Source organism: Lactuca saligna, chromosome 8 (assembly GCF_052625555.1).
Source record: "Lactuca saligna cultivar CGN05327 chromosome 8, ASM5262555v1, whole genome shotgun sequence".
Classification (NCBI taxonomy): domain Eukaryota; kingdom Viridiplantae; phylum Streptophyta; class Magnoliopsida; order Asterales; family Asteraceae; genus Lactuca; species Lactuca saligna.
In genome coordinates, this window is record NC_136424.1 from 3053359 (window position 1) to 3077922 (window position 24564).

General features: G+C 34.1%; 3 protein-coding genes across 4 annotated transcripts; all 3 read left to right on the top strand.

Annotated features, from left to right (window-relative positions):
• Positions 1-1551: 1551 nt before the first annotated feature.
• On the top strand, positions 1552-4253 carry LOC145011626 (uncharacterized). 2 transcript variants are annotated; one of them, XM_078970367.1, is made up of 5 exons: positions 1552-1810; positions 1988-2057; positions 2150-3552; positions 3625-3761; positions 3862-4253. In XM_078970367.1, exons 3-5 carry the CDS (start codon positions 2151-2153, stop codon positions 4081-4083), a joined length of 1761 nt encoding a protein of 586 aa, XP_078826493.1. In that variant the 5' UTR covers positions 1552-1810; positions 1988-2057; position 2150; the 3' UTR covers positions 4084-4253. The 2 variants fall into 2 exon arrangements, with proteins under 2 accessions (XP_078826493.1, XP_078826490.1); XM_078970364.1 differs by having other exon boundaries at positions 1553-1810; positions 2008-2057.
• Positions 4254-5538: 1285 nt separating this feature from the next.
• On the top strand, positions 5539-9574 carry PEL1 (Eukaryotic release factor 1 (eRF1) family protein). The gene is made up of 13 exons (XM_078971021.1): positions 5539-5664; positions 5748-5830; positions 6651-6726; positions 6813-6887; positions 6983-7085; positions 7170-7245; positions 7328-7403; positions 7494-7526; positions 7602-7777; positions 7860-7971; positions 8056-8150; positions 9015-9121; positions 9280-9574. The coding sequence occupies exons 1-13, from the start codon at positions 5614-5616 to the stop codon at positions 9351-9353; spliced, it is 1137 nt and encodes a 378-aa protein (XP_078827147.1). The 5' UTR covers positions 5539-5613; the 3' UTR covers positions 9354-9574.
• Positions 9575-11424: 1850 nt separating this feature from the next.
• Positions 11425-20134, top strand: PIR121 (transcription activator). The gene is made up of 30 exons (XM_078967362.1): positions 11425-11711; positions 11852-11935; positions 12347-12419; positions 12518-12582; positions 12741-12818; positions 12907-13026; positions 13125-13288; positions 13369-13438; positions 13515-13579; positions 13684-13879; positions 13957-14108; positions 14243-14336; positions 14558-14776; positions 14898-15109; positions 15191-15338; positions 15429-15597; positions 15670-15746; positions 15831-16001; positions 16229-16305; positions 16394-16496; positions 16578-16697; positions 16771-16914; positions 16996-17145; positions 17226-17369; positions 17980-18067; positions 18151-18278; positions 18651-18855; positions 18941-19113; positions 19395-19595; positions 19680-20134. Exons 2-30 carry the CDS (start codon positions 11882-11884, stop codon positions 19872-19874), a joined length of 3855 nt encoding a protein of 1284 aa, XP_078823488.1. The 5' UTR covers positions 11425-11711; positions 11852-11881; the 3' UTR covers positions 19875-20134.
• The last annotated feature ends 4430 nt before the right edge of the window (positions 20135-24564 follow it).

Sequence of the window (24564 nt, forward strand, 5' to 3'; positions counted from 1 at the left end):
GTAGTTTAGCACCCAGCCATGCTAGCCAGATTATGATATATGTGATATGATATTATGTGGTAGTAGTAGGGGGTGAAATAGTCCCCAGTTACCGGTCGGTATGACCGAAGGGGAGGTCAGCACCCAGATATGTTAGGTAGTATCCAGTCAATAGAACCGAAAGGGAGGCCAGCACCCAGATATGCTAGGCATTATCCGGTCGACAGGGCCGAATGGGTAGGTCGGGCACCCAGATATGCCTGACAGTATATGCATGATATGTGATTTAATGGTATGTGGTACGATGGGGGAACTCACTAAGTTTCATGCTTACAATTTTTAGTTTTGTTTCATGTACCTCTTCAGCGAAGGGGAAGGAGCCGACACGGTATTTGCACATCATACACACACACCTCAGATTCCGCATTATGAGTTTTCCTTGGGATTGTACTATGATATTATCACTATTTTATGATTTGGATTTTCAGACATTATACACAGTTTTATGAGATATTATGATTTGACGATGTTTTCCTACGAATGTTTTAATTAAAATAATTAAAATTTTTTTTTTTGGACGTGAAAATTGGGTCGTTACAGTTGCAGTAGAGAAAGACGTTGGGGGGGGGGGGGGGTTAGATATGGATCTGATTCGCACCACCAGGTAGCATCCACCAATGCCTTTGTCGATATGGTTCAGAGCGACGATGAACAAGCAGATCAGAGATGACACAAAAATTTCTAAAGAAAATGATTCTTGAAGTGGGCTGCGTCGACGGAAATAGCGGGGAAAGAGAAGAAACATCAAGCGGTGGGGAGGTAAGTGTAAGTGGCGACGGTGTGATAGAGTGGAAGACACTGACATCTCCGACGATGGAGAGGTGGACGGAGATGGTTTCCCATGATGGGGATGGGATGATATGGTAGTAGGTGGTGGTTAGCAGTCATTGGTCGTAGTTTCTAGTGGTTGACACATAAGAGATGACAGTGACAAGTTATGATGGTGGAGGGAGGTGGTGGTAGAGATTGTTAAGGGTTTTCTATGAAGAAAAGAGACCGACCCGTTAATTAGGAGAAATGTGAGAAGAAAAGGTTGTGAAGTGAGTCATCTTATTTATTATTATTAATAAACATAAAATTAATAATAAAGAAAGTGAAAAAACAAATCAAAAAGGGTAAAAGAGTACTCTCATATTGGTCAGGGACCAAAATTGAAATAAAACAAAATTTTAAGTACTGTTTGATTGAAAAAAAAAACTTTAGGAACCAAACACTTAATTTTAACAAATGACAGAAACTATTTTAGTAATTTGTTCGAAAAACTAAATAAGTTCTTTCATTTTTCCTTCCATGTCGATATAGTGGTATTTCTGTAATTTAATTGAATATCGAGTAAATTAGTTCATTTATATAACAAACCACATTAAATTAAAAATTCCAACCAACCCACCGATTGAAAAAAAAGTCTGTTACCAATTGAAAGTCATATACCAACCTAACGTGACCAGTAGTGACCGATCTATCTATTTAAGTATTCGTAAAGGAAAGAGATAACGGACAATGAAGATAAAGAAATCGATAACTCCTATACAACAAGACACTGCATAGTGCATACGCCATCAACGTCATTGGTATGGAGACGCCTGTCACCTTCTCACTGCATTCAACCATTCCCTCTTCCCTCCTCTCAACGCGTGTCATCTCTTTTCGCAACCTAATCAACTCTCACTTTCTCCAAAACCCCATATGCTCATTTTTCCTTTTACCAACTCACACTTCTCTATCTGCATTCTTCGTAATCGCAGCAAGCTTACGAATCAACGTCACTCAGGTGTATATCCTATTTCTGGTCTTATTTTCAAAATTTCCGTGGTTTTGTTGATTTTACGTAACATACATGCCCTCTTTGGATTTAAACTTTCAAATTAGCAATTTCTGTGTGAAAATTAGTGCAGAAAAAGTGCAATTGAGTTTACTAATGATAAGTTCTTTCAATTAACTAACATAGTTGCTTCTCATGGAAAAAAGGAACTCTGATGCAGTTGGGAAAAGAATAACCGGGTAATCGTTTCTTATAGGTATGACTTGTTCACCAACAATAATGTTAACATTATATTTATAACGTTTAATGGGCTATTTGATTGAACTTTACTTGGTTTTAATTCGTCAGCATGGAAGATCAAGATCCAGATCCAGAGTCGGAATGGGCAATCCAAGAGTATTCACCTTCAAAAGAAGGTGAAGGTGAAACCACCATGGTGAAATGGATTTTGAACAAGGGATACAGTATTGGAAAGAAGATGGTCGTTACTGGTATTGTCGTGTCATCTGCACCTCTGGTCCTTCCTCCACTCTTAGTTTTCTCGGCCATGGGGGTTGCCTTTTCTGTCCCTTTTGGGCTTGTATATGCGAGCTACGCCTGTACCAATTCGCTCATGAACAAGTTATTCCCCACCCCAGCATCCGTATCCCCACTTTTGCTGGAGTATTATCCAGATGAAGAAGAAGTTGACTCCAAGTTCGACTTACATGAGGGTGGTGATGATTATACCAATGAAAATGAAGAAGGCGAGCTCAGAAAGGAAAATGTGACACAAGAGGAGGAAGAAGCACGAATTTGGGAAACAGAAGAAGGGACTGAGAGCCCCAATGGTTGTGAACAAGAAGTGGAAGCTTTGGCAACAAATGTAGATGGAGATGTGGATGAAAAAGGTTATTATACCGATGATGAAGAAAAAGGGGAAGATGGACCTGAAAATGTGGTGCGAGTGGAATACCATGATCTAATGGAGGAGAATGAAGATGAAAAAGAAAGGGAAGATGAAGATGATGTGCTACAGAGAGAATCTGGTATTGAAGAGGAGGAAAGAGAGCAAATGGAGGATATAAATGAAGGAATCGAGATGGCTGATGATGAGCATAAGCAGACACAGGAGGTGTCGACCACAACCTCCAGTGGTGAGGATGAGCAAGGGTATGAAGAAGATGATGGAGAGTATCTGGAAGGAGACGATGATAGTTTGCAGGAACAGGAAGAAAGAAACAAGGTGGAAGTAAACAAAGATGAAATGGAAGAGATAGTGAAGGGAAGTACTGGATTATTGGAAAAATTAAGAGATGAAGGGACAATCGATGGACATGAAAGTACTTCTTCGAATGAAGTTTTTGAAGAAAACAAGGATGATGTTGAGATGATAGAAACGGTTATAGTCGAAGAGATTGAATCCCAGAAACTTATAAACGATGGAAGTAAGCATGAGGAGATGCATAGAATTGTGATTTTGGCTGAAGGAAATGAGGAAAATAATTTCAATTCAAGAGAAGTTGAAGACTTAGATCTGGTGGTAAGAGAAGTGGTTGGAGATACCAGAAAAGAGGAGTCTGATGCAAAAGCAACGAGAGAAAATATGGAGAAAACATCCAATGATGGAAGTGAAGATGCCATCTTGAAAACAAACAAAGAACATTTGGTTCATTCAGATGAAGATGCGAGTGCGAGAGTGATTGGCGATGAGAGTGGCTTGGATTTGTTTGATAAAAGAAACACAACCATCGACTTCGAGATTCTTGAAGGTATTTACTCTACAATGCTCAATAACTTTTCTACCTTTTTCACACTATTCGATTGATTCCTGTAACTTGTAGGCGGTGATGAATTGAAAAAGAACACTGTGGATGACAATGAGGATGTCATGTCACTTCCTGGTTTCAGACATGCACCATTGGATTCAGACAATGTTAAAGTCACCTCTAAAAACGATAGAAAAACACCATCCAGAGAGGTCAGTAAATTCTTACATTTTTTTTTTCTATAAGATTTTAGTTGTTTAAGGTAAAAGTTTACAACTTTAGGATTTGGTTATGTAATACTATGTATCGTAGGATGTTTTGGAAGATGAGAAGATCTGGGAAAAGATAGGGGCAATGAGGGCGATTGTGGGATACAAAGCACCAAGTGAAGCAACATTTATGGAGGAACTGAAGGCTCTGTATGTGTTCACCGGTGTGGAGCCACCGGCATCTTTTAAAGGGGATTCAGATTCAGACAGAGATGAAGTGAATGCCAAGCTCAAGTTCCTCATGTCAATTGTTGGGGTCAAGTAACTTAAGTGTCTTCAAGATAATCTGCACTTTCTTGAATTAATGAGTCTTTATTCTTGTTGCTTTGGTTTGGTCTTGAGAATTTAGTTGGTTTGTTTGAAGAGCTTTATTTTCTTTGATTAAACTGTGTACAAAGAACTTGCAGTTTCCTTGTCTGATGTGTGTTAGCAATCTGTCTGTGTGTGTGTTTGAAGTTGTTCATGTGTGTTTTGCTGTTAGAATGAAGCCGACCATCTTTCTACTTATAATTTTTAATAATGTTTTTATCGGACTTTTTCTAATACATTTAAAAATCGTATTTTAAATGGTCTTTTGCTAGAATCAGACATCTTCCAGTGCTCCATCAGTAGCTACAGTTGGCCCCGTATTTTCTGGCCCATATTCTTGTCCTTTTAATTTTAACAAGCCAACAGCCCAATAAGTAGCATCAGCATCTTTGGGTAAATGTTGGATACTTTTTTCAAGCCTAGGAAGATTGCTTGCAGCAAGTGGCCCAGTAGAATCAACGAAAGGTCCAGCAAGTTGATCAACCACCTTTTCAACCCCATAACATAAACTAAAAAAGTCGATTACTTGTTTGTAGAGGTGCACAAACCGTTTTTTTTTCCTCCCAAATCTGATTGGTTTTGGTTAACAAAAAACCGGATTTGTTAAAACTCTCGATCGTTTTCAAATAGGTTTCCGAGCAAAATATCCAAACCTATAGGTATGTATTGAAACCAGTTTAAAAAAACATATTTTTTGGTATTTTGCCCAATTAGTTTTCGGTGACGGACTTAGAAAACCTCTAAGACTTTGTATAAACAAAAAGCTAAATAAATAATGGATGAATATAATATTTTTTTTACTATATGAAATGAAAATCGTTGGTTTGAACTGCGGTTTATAAATTGGTTTCACCCAAACCCGTTCCAATTGTAAAATCCCCTAATCAATATAAACAATCTTATTGGTTTCAAACCCGACCTATTTCAATCAAATTAGTCCTTAAATTGGATCGGTTTGAAAGCCAACTTTTGGATATAAACGAGTTTTTTTGGACACTTCTACTTGTTTGGCCTTCTTTGATCAAACCCACCATTAATGGGATCTGGCCCAACAACGTGTTGACCAACTTCACCAGACTTCAACCCATTGGTCTGACCATTTATAATCTTGTATGAATTAAATTAATTATTTTATTTTCCATGTTTGGGATATTTGGCTAATCTAATGGGATGTTTGGTAACCTTTGAATCATTTAGGGTATATGATTTAAATTTAAAGTTCTTACTAATTTAGCAAAATAGCAAAATACATTGAAAATGGCGGCTTTAGGACCAAATTCGTATGAAAGTGAACTCCCAAGCATGTCGATGATGTACAAAAAAGTGACTGGACTAAACACGCACGATAACCAATCCTACAGGGACTACTTTTGTAATTTACTGCGATTAGTATATTACCCCTCTGACGCTGAAGAAAGGGTTTGCACTTTGCGACTAGCATATATATACTTTGAAAAATCGAAACAACTGCACAACCGTTGTTGAGATGAAGATCGTTCGCAGAGATTTTATTCCCAATGGCCCTGGCAGCGTCAAGGTAAACCCTCTTTACATCATCGATTACATAAAGAGGAAATCCTCTCATCATTCCTTCTAACTCGAACTGGGTTTTCAAAACAGATGATTCCCGATGAATCAGACGATTTGTGGCTCGCTTATAATTTAATTGCGCCGGGTGATACTGTCATGGCTGTTACAATCAGGTTTGTCTTTAGTAGTTGAAGGGTACACGGAACTATAAAAGATAATTTTATAGGTGGCATTATACTCTCTGGTTATTGTTCTGAAAATATACAGCTATACAAGGACATAATATTGGTTTTTGATTTTTTACAAGAGGCAAGATATATGATTGAGCTAATTTATTAACGAAGAATTGTATTCTACATATACATCAGTAGTATAATCTTCACAATTCTTCAATTGATATGCTGAGTTGTCAAATACAAACATAGGGTTGAGACTCTTGTTTAGTTAGGTAATCTACAAATCGTTAATTGATCTGCCGAGTTGTCAAATAGGAACCTAGGTTTGAGACTTTAGTGGGAGAAAAGAATAAATCCCAAAGGGATTCTTATTAATTCTAAGGTGTTATAAAGGTATACATTCAACCCTTTATATAGAATTATAGGGTAGAGCTAGATTTGGCAGGCATTGCCAAATTTTGGAAAATTAAAATTGACAGCCAATAATCAAATTAACAGCTAATCCGACATAAATCCCAATTTTACTTCATTAAACATTAAAATATTCTCAAGATTAGAGTGATTGTGCAACATCCACATGTGAAATAGACAGAATTTCTATTGACTGTGTTAGTAAAATTTGGCATCTTTTTGTAAGCAGCTAACTTTATCTCTATTTTCTTCATCTCACCATCTCATTATCATCTTTCACTTTCCAGATTTCTATTCATATTGATCAAATGACATCCTATACAGCTATATATAGTCATTTAAAAAACAATAAGAATTTTCGTTCAGGAACTAACATCTGTTTTTATATTTCTTTGTGTGGTTCTAGAAAAGTTCTTAGAGAAGCAGCTTCTGGATCAAGAGAAGCAGAACGTGTGAAACTAAAACTTGAAATCAAAGTTGAGGTAAGGTAGGTTTATGTCATCTGAATTGTCATGAGGTCATATTAAAATATGTTAACAATATTTTTATTTGTGAAATTGTTTTGCAGAATGTTGATTATGACAAGGAAGGTGCTGTACTGAGAATACGTGGGAAGAACATTCTAGAAAACGAACATGTTAAAGTAGGTTCTGTGATTTTACTATAATACCCTTACCCCTGTGGGATGTTAGCATATTCCAGGTCAAGTTTGTTTACCTCATTTTTTTTCATATGCAGATAGGGCAGTTTCATACACTTGAAATTGAACTACATCGACCTTTTGTGTTAAGAAAGGTGTTATGGGACTCTCTCACCATAGATGCACTTCAACAAGCTGCAGGTGCATTCTTGTAATTTTACAATAGTCAAAGTTTATATCTTTTTTTTTTCTCACTCTGATGGTTTTTTTTTTCTCTTGATTTAGATCCTTCTGCCAGTGCTGATCTGGCAGTGGTGCTTATGCAAGAAGGATTGGCACATATTCTCCTTGTGGGTAAAAGGTAAAATAATTACAATATACACTCAAAATCAATTATTTGTATCTTTAATCTTTTAATTATTTAAATTTCTTTTTTACATCAGTGTGACCATAACCCGTTCTCGAATAGAAGCTTCAATTCCTCGCAAACATGGGCCTTCTGTAGCTGGTTATGACAAAGTATGTAACAAGATTAATTAATTTTTTTTTCAAGGTTAAATCATTGTTCTTAAATTATTTTAAGGTAACATTGATTGTTTTGCATTACAGGCTTTGAATAAGTTCTATGAGAATGTCCTACAGGTGAGTTGACTCAGAGTTGTTGCATTAGTTTCAGTTTCATTTATACAAATGAAAAGAAAAAATATTTTTTTGCAGGCATTTGTGAAGCATATTGACTTCAAGGTTGTTCGATGTGCTGTAATTGCAAGTCCAGGATTCAGCAAGGATCAATTTCATCGGCATTTAATGTTGGAAGCAGAAAGGAGAAATTTGAGGGACATAATTGAGAACAAATCACGTATCATTCTTGTACACTCCACTTCGGGATACAAGTATGGATTTTTCTTATATTCATTTTTTCAAAAATTTTAATGTCATATTTAAGTAACATTTGTTGTTTTGTTTGTTACACAGACATAGTTTAAGAGAGGTTCTTGATGCTCCAAATGTGATGAATATTATCAAAGATACAAAAGCAGCCCAAGAGGTGCGAGTTCTCAAGGATTTCTTCACTATGCTTACTAATGTAAGTTTCCAACTTTGATGACATGGCAGTATTGTAGATTAGTCCTTAAAACATATGCAGATAGTCATTTTGATATTATTGCAGGATCCACATCGTGCATGTTATGGACCAAAGCATGTTGAGGTTGCCCATGAAAGAATGGCTGTTCAGACATTACTTATCACTGATGACCTTTTCAGGTTTCTAATTTTTATAACATTTTTTAGGTCGATTTAAATAGGGGTTATTTGGGTTTTTTGTTTTTTGCAAAAATAAATGTAAGCGTGTCACTGCATCTTTATTAAATAGTAATTTGACAGGAAGATGGAAATGGGAATCTGTAAAATCATGTCCTGAAAAAGAAAAAACATATTTGAAAAGGGTAAGAAGGTCATTTAACATGGGCCTGGGATCCATACCTAAACAAAAACCAAACTTACGGACGAGATTGAAACAAAAGAAAAAGCTCGACTGAACCTGCAATTTTTTTGGAGGGGTTTTAACAAATAGACCATTCTTGTTTTTACAAAATGGCCATTTTGTCCATGGACCAAAACTGAAGAAAACAGTCTACATTGGGTCCAAATATGCAGTTTACTCCTTTATATATATATATATATATATATATATATATATATATATATATATATATATATAATATTTGAAATATATTATTTTGTTAACTATGTTATATCTGAAGAACATACATGTACAAATATAAACCATACACTTCTCCGCAGTTGCACCGTATTAAGTATACTGTTTTTTTGGTTATTGTCCAAGGGCAAAATGGGCATTTAGATAAACAGTTGGACTGTTAACTTAGATGACCGAGGGACCAAAAGTAATGACCAAAATTACAACCCAATTGTTTTAGCGACCAAAACCGAAAAATTCAGCTAAAGTCAGAGATCAAAATTGTAATTTACTCAAAAACTAATCAAAACAATCCTACTGTTTAAGTGTTTGGTTCATTGTAATTCTTCTTTATTCCATGTTCATTGAAATTTTCTTATTTTAAAGGGATTAATATAATCAGAGTTTTATTAAATGTATGCTTACAGGAGTTCTGATGTAGCAACAAGGCAAAAATATGTGAATTTTGTCAACACGGTCAAAGACTCTGGGGGCACCGCTCATATCTTCTCTTCAATGCATGTTTCTGGGGAGCGTAAGTACTTCTTTATCCAATTTATCTTTTATCCCATTTAACAGTGTGTTTCTTTTTATTGAGCACATTACAGCTATCCTCAAGGACCAAAATGTAATTTGCTTTTTATTTAATTTGAAACATGAAGGATATAATATGGGTTTTGCATGATTTTACAGAACTGGCACAGCTGACAGGAATTGCTGCAATACTTAGGTTCCCATTGCCAGACCTTGACGATATTGAGATGTGATTTATGATTGATTTAATCAAGTATTGGTATAGTTTGGTTGTTAGCTACACAATGTTGTACAAGTAGTAAATATATGTTGACCAAACCACAGGAGGGGTGAGGTTTTAAGATATATATAAAGTTTATCACTTGTTTTCTAAATTATTTCAGTATCATATGTAACCTGTTTACCATTCAGTTTATAGTTGAATTCAATAATATTTTATTTTGTTTTTGCTTTATTTGTTGTTATTTTACTAGCCATCTAATAAAATTACACAAGTGGCATACATACTACAATACTGGTTCTAATAAAAACACACAATTGGTATCCATATTCACATCCTCCAAGATCATTAATAGTAGGAGTTTATTGGTATTGTTGTTCTTCAACCATCTTTAAAATTTGTGTTTTGTAGCTTGAACATATGTTCCCATGTTTGAATCCAATATTAACTTTGGTTCATGCAACATCGTCTTTTTTTGGCTTTATCGAGCTGCCTATCAAATTTGTTCATTATTCAAATGAAATGACCTGCTAAAAGGTTATATATTTTTACTCACAGTATCATAATATGAAGCAAACTTGGTGTGTATTCTCACATTGTTTAATGCATGTTTCATTTTGCAACTATTCCATCCAAAGTTGTCAAAATTGGAATCTTACTTAAAATCGTTTTTACGTTTTGCAAAATCGTGATAGTAATATCTTACAAAAATAAACTCATAATCATATTTGCTCGCAAGATAATGTAATCAACTTTAACTTCTTAAGCTTTACCCATAATTTTGTTGCTACAATCCATAAACATTAAGAATCAAACATCTTAATTAGAAATACGATCATTTTGATCATGTACAAGTAAGACATAAGATCACAAAAAAGATTATAATGGGTGTGCATTATCTAAGTCGTCACGAATTGAAAAAATAGTGATGCTCTTGCAACATATGATGTTCGATTTTATGTTGAATATACAAATTTTTGATACTTGGCTATACAATAAAACTAAAGAGGTGAGATCCGAGTCATAGTGTGACCGTGATCGTTTTTCACTTATAAGATCTTAAAATTGAGATTTTTAACCACCACTTCCATTGTTGCAAGAATAATCATATCCATTAATATATATATATATATATATATATATATATATATATATATATATATATATATATATATATATATATATATATATATATATAGGGTTAGGTTCATTTGAGACCACCTATATTTTGTGAGACCGTGAGACGCATTTTTTTATTTTCTTTTAATTTTTTTTAGTTAATTCATGTTCCGAAAATAATATTTAAAAAAAGAATTTTTTGATTTTTCCATTTATTTTGCATTTTAAAATTATTTTTAGAATATGTACAGTGTAATATTCTATTTAGAATATTTCACGTATTTTTCAAAAAAAATAGAATTTTTATTTATTTATTTTTTATTTTTTTTAGTTAATTCAAGTTCCGAAAATAATATTTAAAAAAAGAATTTTTAGATTTTTCCATTTATTTTACATTTTAAAATTATTTTTTAGAATATGTCAGTGTAATATTCTATTTAGAATATTTCACGTATTTTTCAAAAAAAAAAAAACAGATTTTTTTTTATTTTTTTAATATTTTTTTTAGTTAATTCAAGTTCCGAAAATAATATTTAAAAAAAGAATTTTTGGATTTTTCCATTTATTTTGCATTTTAAAATTATTTTTAGATTTGGTCTCACGGTCTCACAAAATTAGAATGGTCTCAAATGAACCTAAACCTATATATATATATATATATATATATATATATATATATATATATATATATATATATATATATATATATATATATATATATATATATATATATATTCGTTCAAAGTATTTTAGGTATGTTTTTGTTATGCTATACGGTTATACCCAACACTATAAAAAACATAAAGTTAGTATTTTTTTTGGATTGTTTTGTTGTCACTTTAGATTTTTTTAGGATAAAAATGACATCAAAATCTATCACTTCTATTATCAATCAATTTATCATAAATAATATCATTCAAATATTGCACTATGTTTTGAGATATGTCAACGGGACAAAAGGGAACTTAATAAGATAGTGCAGTCTAAAGAAAGTTCACTTGCGCCAATTTTGGGGAAAAATTTGTCACCCACACCCACCACCTCTGAAGGAAATTGTTAAAATCCTCGTCTGTTAGATCTTGTAAAGTTGTCTTCAGAAGTACTCTTAGCTAAAAGCCTAAAGTTGTTGAAAATGGGTTCCACGTCGTCATTTAACTTCTATTTCAAGAATCCGTAGAAGCAAATACTTCGATCTTTTCCTCCATATTCTTCAGATATTAATCGCAGCTCAACGAATTTTCATTTTCATTGGGTAATAGCAAGTATCTACTGTCAATCTAACTTGATTCGTATTGTTATCGAATGCCTGGATTGGACCACTCAAATTGTAATGCGACAGCGGCGTACTGTTCAGTAATCGTTTCAGGGTTTTCAATTTTCATCTTTTGACAGAATCGTAACGCTCAGTGGAGGTAGATTTCCATGGCTGTTCCTGTTGAAGAAGCAATTGCTGCTCTTTCGACATTTTCATTGGAGGTATGTATGTATGTATGTATGTAAAAGACTGCATTGAATAGCTAAGCTTGGTAAAACTGATGTTAGATGCTATGGAACATTACGTAGATTCGTTTTCTTTTTATTTTCCTTTCGACCTTTATAATCAAATTTTGAGTTCAAATTGACATTGATCTTGTTGCTAATTCAGTATCAGTTATATCACATATCTGTTATCTTTTATACAATTTGAGGTAGATATCATGTCTTTTCTTGAATGTTTGTGGAGCTATTAGCAAACTCGATGTTGGAAGTTGGATGGCTTGACCTAAAATGTTAACATTTTCTTTGTTTTTTCTTGTTACTTCATGTATTAAGTGAGTTAGGTTTATTGTCTATATCTATATATTCATTGTTGCATATGTTTATCTCTCAAACTCTTTGTAACTGTAGGATGATCAACCAGAGGTGCAAGGCCCAGCGTTGTGGGTTTCATCTGAAAGAGGTGCAACAATTAGTCCAATAGGTATGAGTTGTTTTTTTTCTTCATTTTGAGATGCAAATTCAGATCCTTTTATTCTATGCCCTTTATAGTCAATTAATATACTCATCACTTTTTTGCAGAGTACAGCGATGTCCATGCATATCGGCTGTCTTTATCTGAGGACACAAAGGCACTAAATCAACTGGTATGTTGCTCTTCCAGCATTTCTATTTGAATCTTGAAATGGATGTTCCCAATATATTTGTCATTTGGCTATAATCTAAGTTCATCTAACTTGATCTAGAACTTTTTGTACATTGCATTGTTAATACCTCTATATAGTAATTTCTTATATATTTGTAGAATACTCTTATCCAAGAAGGCAGGGAAATGGTATCAGTCCTCTATGCATACAGGAGTTGTGTCAAAGCACTTCCTCAGGTTTGCTAAAGAAAATTCTTGAAAAGTATTATTTATTATTATTATTTTTTTTATAATGACTTGATATAATGCAAAAATATAATACCAGCTTCCAGATTCTATGAAGCAGAGCCAGGCTGATTTGTATCTAGAAACTTATCAAGTACTGGACTTGGAAATGAGTCGGCTTCGTGAGATACAAAGATGGCAAGCATCAGCTGCAGCTAAAGTATGTGCCATTGCCATGATTTTATCATGTTCCAATATTGCCCCTATATTCAACTTTTCTTCCAAGTTGCCATCTAACCACTTTTCCTTCTAATTTAGTTAGCAGCAGATATGCAACGGTTTTCCAGACCTGAAAGACGCATCAATGGGCCCACTGTAACTCATCTTTGGTCCATGTTGAAATTACTTGATGTTTTGGTTCAACTTGATCATCTCAAAAATGCAAAAGCCAGTATACCTAATGATTTCTCTTGGTATAAAAGGTAAGCTTGGTATTTATCATTTATCATGCTATTCCAAAAATTATGAATAAAGTCGACTGAAATCTTTTTTATATTGTCAGGACATTTACTCAAGTTAGTATTCAGTGGCAAGACACGGATTCAATGAGAGAGGAGTTAGATGATCTACAGGTTTTTGCTTGTGCTTACATTATAAGGGACGATTTGATAAGTTGACTTAATGAAGTAATTGTTGAGTTGTTTGCAGATTTTCTTGAGCACAAGGTGGGCCATACTGTTGAACCTGCATGTTGAGATGTTTCGTGTAAATAAGTATCCTACTAGGCTATCTTATCACATTTGATTTAAGGGTTGTGAGCTTGTTATTATTATTATCAAGTTTGTTCTTTTGAGTTCCTTGACTTGACCTGTGATAGTGTGGAAGACATTCTCCAAGTTCTGATTGTGTATGCAGCTGAATGCCTGGAGTTGGATTTTGCACTTCTTTTCCCTGAAAGACATGTGCTTCTTCGCATTCTCCCTGTTCTTGTTGTCTTAGCAACATCATCAGAAAAAGATAGCGAGTCACTGAACAAGAGGGTGAAAATGAACAGACTCATTACTATTTTTAAGGTATGTATTATATTAGATTCTTTTCCTTTTGAAACCAAGCTTCTAGAAATAAATATTTTATATTTATTTGTTTGCAGAATGATCCAGTGATACCTGCATTCCCAGATCTTCATCTTTCACCAGCTGCAATCTTGAAGGAGCTCTCTTTGTACTTCCCAAAATTCTCTGCACAAACCCGCTTGCTAAGTCTTCCGGCCCCACATGAGCTTCCACCCCGTGAAGTTCAAGAATATCCTTCATGCCATTTTTTTTTTTTTTTAATAATTTTATTTGATTCTACAGATATAATGTTTACACTGATTCATACGAAAAAGATATAATGTTTTAAGTCATCTTTGTTGCAATTTCCTTGACATGATTCACTTATCAGCGACATTATTTGATCATTAATCACATTGGAGCCATTCGTTCTGAGCATGATGACTTCACTATCCGTTTTGCTTCTGCTATGAACCAGGTCTTTATTTCTTGTATACGTTTTTTTACTTTCTGTATTTGTATGTAAATGTCTTAATGGCTGTTTCTTTTTTTCCCCATTAAGTCCTGTATAGGTAAAGTGGCTGAATGGGTAATGATGTTTGTCTTGATAATCACACAGACTTGTTTTTCTGTCTTCGTAGTATTCTGAGTTCTTTTCTACATTTGTCAATGAATGCGTTTGTTTCCTGATTTTGGCAGCTAGCACTATTGAAAACAATAGATAGTGCAGATATTGAATGGTCAAAGGAAGTCAAAGGTTGTATGTATGATATGGTTGTTGAAGGTTTTCAGCTTTTAAGCCGATGGAGTGCGCGCATTTGGGAGCAATGTGCATGGAAATTCTCACGCCCCTGCAAGGACTTTGCCCCTAATTCAGAGTCACTTGAAACCACATCACCAGTTTCTGATTATGAAAAGGTCTTTTTTTTTTTTTTTTTTTTTTTTAAAATTTATTATTATCTATGTTGTTATGATTGGATTTGAATCTCTTTCTGTGCTACCTTACCTAAAACGAAAGTCAACTTTATATCTTTTGTAGGTGGTTCGGTTTAATTACAGTGCGGATGAAAGGAAAGCTTTGGTTGAAGTTGTTAGCTACATTAAAAGCATTGGATCAATGATGCAGAGGTGTGACACATTAGTAGCAGATGCCTTGTGGGAAACTGTCCATTCTGAGGTTCAGGATTTTGTACAGAACACATTGGCAACCATGTTACGGACCACATTCCGGAAGAAAAAAGACCTTTGTAGGTTGGCATCCTTTTTCTTTTTCATGCCTTTTTATGTTTTCATGATGGCTCTAGAAGGTTGGTTCTTATATATGTTTTTCAGGATACTATCTGATATGCGGACCCTATCAGCAGACTGGATGGCTAACACCAGCAGGACTGATTCTGAGTTGCAAACATCACAACATGGAGGTGAAGAAAACAAAGGAAGCTTCTTTTATCCAAGGGCAGTTGCACCTACTGCAGCACAGGTTAAAACTAAAACTTTGAATCTCTAATCTAATAATCTATCCAGGAAATTTCTTTGTAAACTTGTCTGTTGATCTCTCTTTTTGATTCAGGTACATTGCCTGCAATTTTTGATATATGAGGTGGTATCTGGTGGTAATATGAGGAAGCCAGGTGGTCTTTTTGGGAATAGCAGCTCTGAGATTCCTGCAAATGATTTGAAACAACTGGAAACCTTTTTCTACAAGCTTAGTTTCTTCCTGCACATACTAGACTATTCAGGTTAGCTATTTTTTGTATTTTTTTTTTGATCATATCATTGCTAAAATAACCTTTTTCTTTTTAACATTTCAGTTACAGTTGCAACGTTGACAGATCTTGGGTTCTTATGGTTTAGAGAATTTTATTTGGAATCTTCACGTGTCATTCAAGTAAGCCTCAAAATTCAGTAATAAATATATATAATATCATGACTGTTTTACTGTTGACAGTAATTTTGGCTCTTATGAATGTAGTTTCCTATTGATTGCTCCCTTCCTTGGATGTTGGTGGATCATGTACTGGAGTCACAAAATGGTGGTCTTCTTGAAAGTGTTCTGATGCCATTTGACATATACAATGATTCTGCTCAACATGCCCTGGTTGTGCTCAAGCAACGCTTTCTCTACGATGAGATCGAAGCTGAGGTAATTTACCTTCAATATCTTTAACATTTGCATTATTGCATAATTATGCTTTCCTAGATCATTATTTTCTATTCGACAATAGCTATGACTCTAGATATGTGACTTTATCCTAACAGTTGTAAAATTTCTGTTTTTTCAATTCAAACTCTCAACAGAAAGGAACTCATGCTTTGCTTCTGTTTGACTTTCTGAATGCTTACTAAATGTCTGCATATGTTTTTTTTTAGGTGGATAATTGTTTTGATATATTTGTCTCGAGGTTGTGTGAGGCTATATTCACACATTATAAAAGTTGGGCTGCTAGGTAACACCCTTCCCTTTACTTTGACTTTATCCTATTAGAGTTGACCGAAAATATGTAGTTGTCACAAATGAGTTACCAAAATTTCCAGTGAGCTTCTTGATCCTTCATTCCTTTTCGCATTGGATAATGGAGAAAAGTTCTCTGTCCGCCCAATGCGATTCACTGCCCTACTCAACATGAAAAGAGTCAAGGTAAGCAAAATACCTATTTTGCCCCAACTGTGTAACTGTAACATTATCTTTCTCACACTCACAAATATTTATAACCTACAGTTACTTGGAAGAACAATCAACTTGAGAAGCTTGATATCTGAGAGGATGAACAAATTATTTAGAGAAAACCTTGAATTTTTGTTTGATCGTTTTGAATCCCAGGACTTGTGTGCTATCGTTGTAAGTAATAGCAACTTTTATCTTTTGTATCATTCTAGCTGTTATTTGATGTTCTTTTGTTTAATCTATCTAGGAGTTGGAGAAGCTTCTGGAAATCTTGAAAATGAGTCATGAATTCATGTCGCGTGATCTCACTATAGATTCATTCAGTATAATGCTAAGTGAGATGATGGAAAACGTCTCTCTTGTTTCTTACTCAAGTCGACTTGCTTCTCAGGTATAAACATTTTCTCTTTCATTATTTAGTCATTATGCTTTTTCTGTATTTTGCATAACATAATAGTTTCCTTTATCCTAGATATGGACAGAAATGCAAAATGATTTCCTGCCAAATTTCATCCTATGTAACACAACTCAACGTTTTGTCCGATCGTCAAAAGTCCCTTCTGCCCCTGTTCAGAAACCATCAGTTCCATATGCCAAACCTAACTTCTATTGTGGAACTCAAGTAAGAAACCATTACATAAAATCATCGATAATTCTTTTTCCTGTTACTTACAACGATGTTATTAATTTGGGGTATTTTAGGAATTAAACTATGCTCATCAAAGCTTTGCTAAATTGCATAGTGGGTTCTTTGGGCTACCTCACATGTTCTCAATTGTACGACTTTTGGGTTCTAGATCATTGCCATGGCTTATTCGTGCACTACTGGATCATATATCAACCAAGGTACACATGATTATTTTACAGGGTTTAGGTAAAATCAGCCATCCAACTATTCATTGTGTGCACATTTGGAATTTTCTTTTGTACATATCTTATAGGGTTCCCTAAACATTTTAAATTTTTATCAAATACACTGTTATGACCGGGCTAAAGCTGGCTGCTGCTTGCATGGAATAATCAGTACAACAAAAAGATTTTTAGGGAGCTTTGATGGACATAAATTCTAGTGACCAAATTATATACTTTTTTGTGTACTTTTGAAATTACATAAATTATATCAATTGTTATCTATAAATTAAGGTTAAATGCAAGAAACAGTAATAAACTTTATGTTTCCTCTTTGCAGCATTGATGTCCACATTTGGTCAATCTAGAATTTTTTGTCCATTAAAGCTCCCTAATCTATTATTATTGTACTGATTATATATACCATTATGACCGGCAGACAACCTGCCATACTGGCGTATTTGATACAAGCTTAAAAAGTTTAGGGACCCGATATGTACAAAAAAAATCCAGAAGGACCAAATGTGGACACAATGAATAGTAGGATGGTCTTTAATCGTATATAACTACCATGGTCTAACATCACAGTTGGCTGTAACTGATTCAGATAACAAACCTTGAACCAATGGTAACCGGATTACAAGAAACATTGCCCAAATCCATTGGTTTACTCCCTTTTGATGGTGGCGTTACAGGTGACTGAATTTTTTTTAAAGAAATGTTTTCCTTTTTGTTGTATGTATCTTAAATTTATTTTATGTATATATATTTTTTTCAGGCTGTATGAGGCTTGTGAAAGAACTTCTTAAGTGGCAGTCAAAAACAGAACTTAAAGCTGAGATTCTACATGGGATTAAGGAGGTTGGAAGTGCATTATATTGGATGGGCCTCCTGGATATAGTTTTGGTAAGCTCTCTGGCCTCTGCTCTTATCATCTATATTACAGTAAGTTGCATTTTTGTCCCTGAATATAGATGATTTTTGCAATTTTGGTTCCAAAAAGTTTTCTTATGCAATTTTGGTCCTTATTTGAGGTTTTTGGTTCCTGGCTATTGCTGGTTTTTGCAATTTTGGTCCGTTTAACTTGGAACATGGACCAAAATGGCTACAACCACCTCTCGAATAAGGACCAAATTTGCAAAAGAAAACTTTTTGGGACTAAAATTGAAAAAACCAGCTATAAAAAATGTAACTTGTTGTTATTTATTATATATTAAGTTAAATAAACCAACTGCCGCTTAATCTTCTAATTTGGTATGGTATGAATATGATCAACAGAGAGAAATTGATACAACACAGTTCATGCAAGTGGCCTCATGGTTAGGCTTAATACCTGGTGCAGATGGTCAAATACTTCAAACTCAAGAAGACGGAAATACCCCTGTTGTGACTCTGTTCAAGTCAGCTACTGCTGCCATTGTATCCAGCAACCCCGTAAACCCCACGCCCTTCTACACAATGTCAAAACAAGCTGAAGCTGCTGGTGTGTGATGCTTATCTTATAAAAAAAAACTAAATAAAAGTAATAATTTTGAAAGGATTTAGGAATTGGTTTTTGGCTGTTGCAGATTTATTGTACAAGGCCAACTTAAATACCGGAAGTGTCCTTGAGTATGCCCTTGCTTTTACCAGTGCTGCACTTGATAAATATTGTGTCAAATGGAGTGCTGCCCCAAAGACCGGCTTCATTGACATCACCACATCAAAGGATTTTTACCGAATATTTAGCGGTCTCCAAATTGTAAGTCTATGATATGATATTGAAGAGGAGGGAGGGCATTTACGTCTTTTTGCACATACGACAGTCCTTGTCCCACCTAACGTTTTTGGTCATTATTTTAAGTAATTGACTGTACCAAATTTATAGAAAGAAATCAGGAGGAATACTCAGGGGACTAAAAGCAGTCATCTTACTTACAACTTGGACAAAAACCCTCAAATACAGACCAAAATTGCAAGAACCAACTATATGTATATGTATATGTATATTCAGGGACCAGGAGTCTTTTTTGTTATTTGCAGGAATATCTGGAAGATTCTATGCAAAACAAGCATGAAATGCTGGGGGATTCAGTTGCATGGGGTGGTTGCACGATAATCTACTTGCTTGGTCAACAACTCCATTTTGAGCTGTTTGACTTTTCGTATCAAGTCCTGAATATTGCTGAAGTTGACAATGCAGCAGCAACTGGACCTTCAAATAAGAGTCCACAGTTTTCTCAGGTTTATTTATTTATTTATATTCTCTTGTATTTTTCAGTCACGTAAATTAAAGATGTGGAGTAATTATTAAGTTATAAATTTTAGGGGTGGGAAGGGCTAATAGAAGCTATGAAGAAAGCAAGACGGTTAAACAACCACGTGTTTTCAATGTTGAAGGCACGGTGTCCTCTTGAAGACAAGCAAGCCTGTGCTATCAAGCAGAGTGGGGCCCCTCTTCACCGCATCAAATTCGAAAACACAGTCTCTGCCTTTGAAACTCTCCCACAGAAATCTTCTTGACAATTATTTGTAAATCTCCTTATTTTCTTTCATATTTCTTGTTGAGTAGTGTGTGTTTCTTTTTGTTTGTTGTACTCCTGGAAATTTGAAAAATATTAAATGGGAAAAAAAAATACCCATATTATGGAACTTGATTAAACTATTGATTGGAGGCAGAATTGTGGGGTTGGGCTGAAATTGTCTTTTGAGTTTATGTAAAGCTATTTACTGGAGTATTTTGTATGGAAAAATAAAAAAATTGGCCAAATTAAATTTATCAATGAAGTCGGTCGGTGATATTATTATGACGATTATAATGGTGTAATTAGTTTCAAGATCAGATGGTTTTTAGGTTTAATGAAAAATCACATACAACTTATAAATCATTGTGCATTCGATCGTCTGTAGTATTTTATATTTCATTAGTGTGATGTAAGAAAAATGTAATTTATAACGATGCAAAGAAGAAAAGTATTTTATAATGATATAAATAAAACAAATTTTGAGAATATGAGATAAATTTATATTATGACGTAAATAAAAATGAGATGGTTTCAACAGTATATTTAGATTTATACAAATTTATATATAATTATGTAAATAAAAATATACGATTTGAATGATATATTCAGATTTATGTCGATTGTTATAGGGGTGAGCAAAAACCGAACCGATTAAAGAAAAACCGACAAAACCGCAATAAACCGCAACCGAAAAACCGAAACCGATTCAAAAACCAATGGTGCGGATTTAATTTTTGCAAAAACCGAATGTCAACGGTGCGGTGCGGTTTCTATCCTAAAAACCGGTCCATCAAAACCGAACCGCACCGCAAGCGTATATAGTAATAAATCAATTAATGTATATTATATACATTCTATTTAAAATAGTTATAAACGATAATATATTTATTATATGTTTATTTTGTGTTTGTATAAAACTATATGGGGTGCAAAAGAAATGTTCTATTGTTAGTCAAACGTACTAATCGATTACATGTAATAAGCTTGTAACAAATTAAGTCAAAATCAACCAACCTTCAATCATTAATTAGTTTGTGAGAGTGGTCACAAGTTGTATTTTAAGCGACTTACAATTTTTGATTATGTAATTTTGTTTTGAGCTGAAAATGAATGTATTAAAAAAAACAACACAATACAAGCTTACATGCACATGGTTTTCAGTTCTTACAGTTTTAAAAAACCGCACAAAAAAACATAAAAAAAAAAAAAAAACTGCACCAAATTCTTAACACGGTTTAAAAACCGAAACCGCACCGATACAAACCGAAACCGCATTTAAAAACCGAAAAACCGAACCATTGCAAAACCGCACCCAATGGTTTTAAGAATGCAAAAACCGCACCATGCGGTTTGCGGTTCGGTTTGGTCTGAAAACCGCACCAAACCGCACCATCCTCACCCCTAGATTGTTATGTAATAAAAGTTACGATAGAAAATCAATGTGAATAACTTATAAAGGTAACAAAAATAATGTTAAGATTAGTGTTCATTCAATGCATATTGTTAGCAACGCATTTTTGGAAACCTTGAAAATGATTAAATGGAAAAATTACTAAAACATTTTTGGATTAATATTATGGAACTTGATTAAAATATTGATTGGAGGCAGAATTGTAGGCTTGTGTTAATTTATTTACATACGTTTATATATATATATATATATATATATATATATATATATATATATATATATATATATATATATATATATATATATATATATATATATATATATATATATATATATATATATATATATATATATATATATATATATATATATTATCTTATAAAATAAAATCTTACTATTTCTATAAATAGAATCAATATAATAATAATATTTTTTTTAAGACGTTCAAGTTTTTAAGTTTAAAGTACAACCAACTATTAATATAATAATATTATAATATATATATCTTATAAATGATAATGCTAGGGATACAAGTATTAAAAACATATTTAAATTAGTATTTTCTTATTTTTAGGGATTGAAAAAAAAAATGCAATTTCTTTTTAAAGATTAAAAAAACTGCAATTTTTTTTAAAGAAAATTGCATTTTTTTTCAAAAAAAAAAAAAAAACGTAATTTTTTTAAAAAACTACATTTTTAAATAAAAACTTCCATTTTTTTTTTTTAAAACTGTAATTTTTTCAAAAAAAAAAGACAAAATTACACAGATGGTCCCTGTGGTTGGCACGAGAGACCAAAGATAGTCCTTATGAGGAATTTTGGACGAGTATGGTCCCTGTGGTTCCAAATTGTTGCACGAATAGTCCTTATGACATACTCCGTTTAATTGTTGCCGTTTATCTAAATCACGTGACCCTCACACGAGGGTATTTTCATCTTTTGCTTTGTTACACGAAATGATCATATACATAAATGATCCTTACATCCAGCTGCCATTTACGTTGCCCCAAGAAATCGTCCTTTTCTTTTCTCCTCTGGTTTATCATCTTCGTCACTGCAAAACATCAAACGGATACTAGGGTTTTCATCTTCATCATTTGCGATGGTTCTAACTTTGTGGAATGTCCGTTCAAAATTCTCAGAAAATCCTGACCTGATCGAAGCTTATGGTGAGTGATCAGTTAACAACTTCCAATTTTGTTAAGTAATTTATGCACATTCAATTTTGAGACTTCATTCTTTCCTCATATCATTATTTATTTGTTTTTCAGTTGAGTTAAGTAGTTTTTGCACATTCAAGATTCACCATGGGGGTATGTTCACAAAATACCCAGGAAGACGTTACGTTGGTGGGAGTATTGACTATGTTGACTACGTAGACATGGACGTGTTCTCCGTACATGAGTTAGACGATATGATGAAGGAGATAGGTTATATCAACGGTGAGCCTATCTACTACCACTTCTTGATTCCAGAGATTGAAATCGATTATGGGTTACTTCCTTTAGGTAATGACTCAGACGTACTTTTGTTAAGTAAGCATGTCGCTAATCATAAAGAGATTATGGTGTATACTGAACATGGAACTACTAGACTCCATACATACTTTATGTCTCCAAATCAGGTCGTATTGGAAGAAATCAATGAGCCTATTTCTCCGGAACTCAATCGAAAAAAGTTTACAAGTACAGAGGTAGGATCATGTAGTAGAAAATTGGACTTGAATGAGAACTATGACTTTTCTAGGTCTGTTGTACCTTTTGGACATTTTGATAGAGATGTATTGAAAGATGTTGGATTTCAGCCTGCAAGTGAGGAGCTTAACAAAGCCCAAGATGTTGGACCTTCAAAAGACTTTGATCCTTTCTTTTATATGGATCATAATGATTACCAACAGATGGGGGACGATGATTACCAACAGATGGGGGACAATGAAGAAATTGGAGATGCTATTAGTGATGAGACTAGTACCAATGGAAGTGCAAGCGAGGATAGTGACTTTTTAGTGGATGAACTTAATATGGTGGAGGATGTCGAAGTGAATATGAAAGACTTCCACAGTGGTGTTTATTCTTTTCCAAATCTAGATAACCACCAATCATTCAATGCACCTGATGTCATAGTTGATGACGATTTGGAGGTGATAGATACACAGTTGTTTGAATCAGCTGGTGTAGAAGAAGATGAGAGGAAGAAGTTAATGAGAAGGTTAAACAAACCAACCACGTGTTCATCAGGAGTAGTACATGAAACTGCATTCTATCTGGGTCAAATATTTAAGTCCTCATCAGAAGCGAAGGACTACATTAAAATGCATTCAATTCGAACTAGGAGAAACATTTATTTTGCAAAAAATGATAAACAAAGAATTAGGGCAAAATGCAGGGGTGTGGTCCCAGAAATGACAGGTGGGCCATGGACAAAAAGTAGAATCAAATGCAAGGACAAAACAGTCAGTTCACAAAAAGCAACATGCCCTTGGGTGGTATTAATTTCTAGATCTGATGAAGAAAGCGATTGGATGGTGAAAACTTTGGTTCATGAGCATAGATGTGTGCAGTCAAGATCTATTAAAGCGTGTACTTCTAAGTTTCTTGCAACCACCATTCTTCAACAAGTGGAAGGAAACCCAATTATCCCAGTCAAAGCTTTGCGTGTAGAGTTACAAAAGACATACGAGGTGGGGATGTCAAGAATGAAGGTCTTTAGGGCTAAACAGCTTGCACAGAAACATGTTCACGGAGATTATGAAAAGCAATACAGCCTTCTCAGGGATTATGTACTAGAATTACAACAGTGCAACCCAGGAACAACTGTGAAGATTGATGTATACAGTGAACCAAATGCAAACTTGGAAACTAGGATGTTTAAGAGAATTTATGTCTGTTTAGGTGCATTAAAACTGGGTTTTAAGGCAGGTTTAAGAGATTTCTTAGGATTCGATGGGGCTTTCATGAAGGGACCTTACCCTGGACAGGTTCTCACTGTTGTGGGTCTTGATTCCAATAATGGGATCTACCCACTAGCATATGCCATAGTTGAAGCCGAGAACATAAGCTCATGGAGTTGGTTTCTAGAGTGTCTAGGTGAAGATTTGGAGCTGTCTACAAATTCAAACTTCACATTTATTTCTGACAGGCAAAAGGTTAGTCTTCTTATGATACTTCTGCTACCTTTAAAAAATAACATTTTTGTTACTTGTTTATTAGGGGATTTTACCTGCCATTGCCAACCTATTCCCTAGCGTTGAACACAGGTTTTGTTTAAGACATATTCA

Excerpts from the sequence above, each read along its gene's own strand:
- LOC145011626 (XM_078970367.1), top strand. The coding sequence starts at position 2,151 with ATGGAAGATCAAGATCCAGATCCAGAGTCGGAATGGGCAATCCAAGAG. Across the intron at positions 3,553-3,624 it reads CGACTTCGAGATTCTTGAAG|GCGGTGATGAATTGAAAAAG; the intron begins GTATTTACTCTA and ends TGTAACTTGTAG. Across the intron at positions 3,762-3,861 it reads GAAAAACACCATCCAGAGAG|GATGTTTTGGAAGATGAGAA; the intron begins GTCAGTAAATTC and ends TATGTATCGTAG.
- PIR121 (XM_078967362.1), top strand. The coding sequence starts at position 11,882 with ATGGCTGTTCCTGTTGAAGAAGCAATTGCTGCTCTTTCGACATTTTCA. Across the intron at positions 16,306-16,393 it reads TATAAAAGTTGGGCTGCTAG|TGAGCTTCTTGATCCTTCAT; the intron begins GTAACACCCTTC and ends CAAAATTTCCAG. Across the intron at positions 18,856-18,940 it reads AAAACAAGCTGAAGCTGCTG|ATTTATTGTACAAGGCCAAC; the intron begins GTGTGTGATGCT and ends TGGCTGTTGCAG.
- PEL1 (XM_078971021.1), top strand. The coding sequence starts at position 5,614 with ATGAAGATCGTTCGCAGAGATTTTATTCCCAATGGCCCTGGCAGCGTC. Across the intron at positions 7,404-7,493 it reads CTGTAGCTGGTTATGACAAA|GCTTTGAATAAGTTCTATGA; the intron begins GTATGTAACAAG and ends TTTGCATTACAG. Across the intron at positions 8,151-9,014 it reads ATCACTGATGACCTTTTCAG|GAGTTCTGATGTAGCAACAA; the intron begins GTTTCTAATTTT and ends GTATGCTTACAG.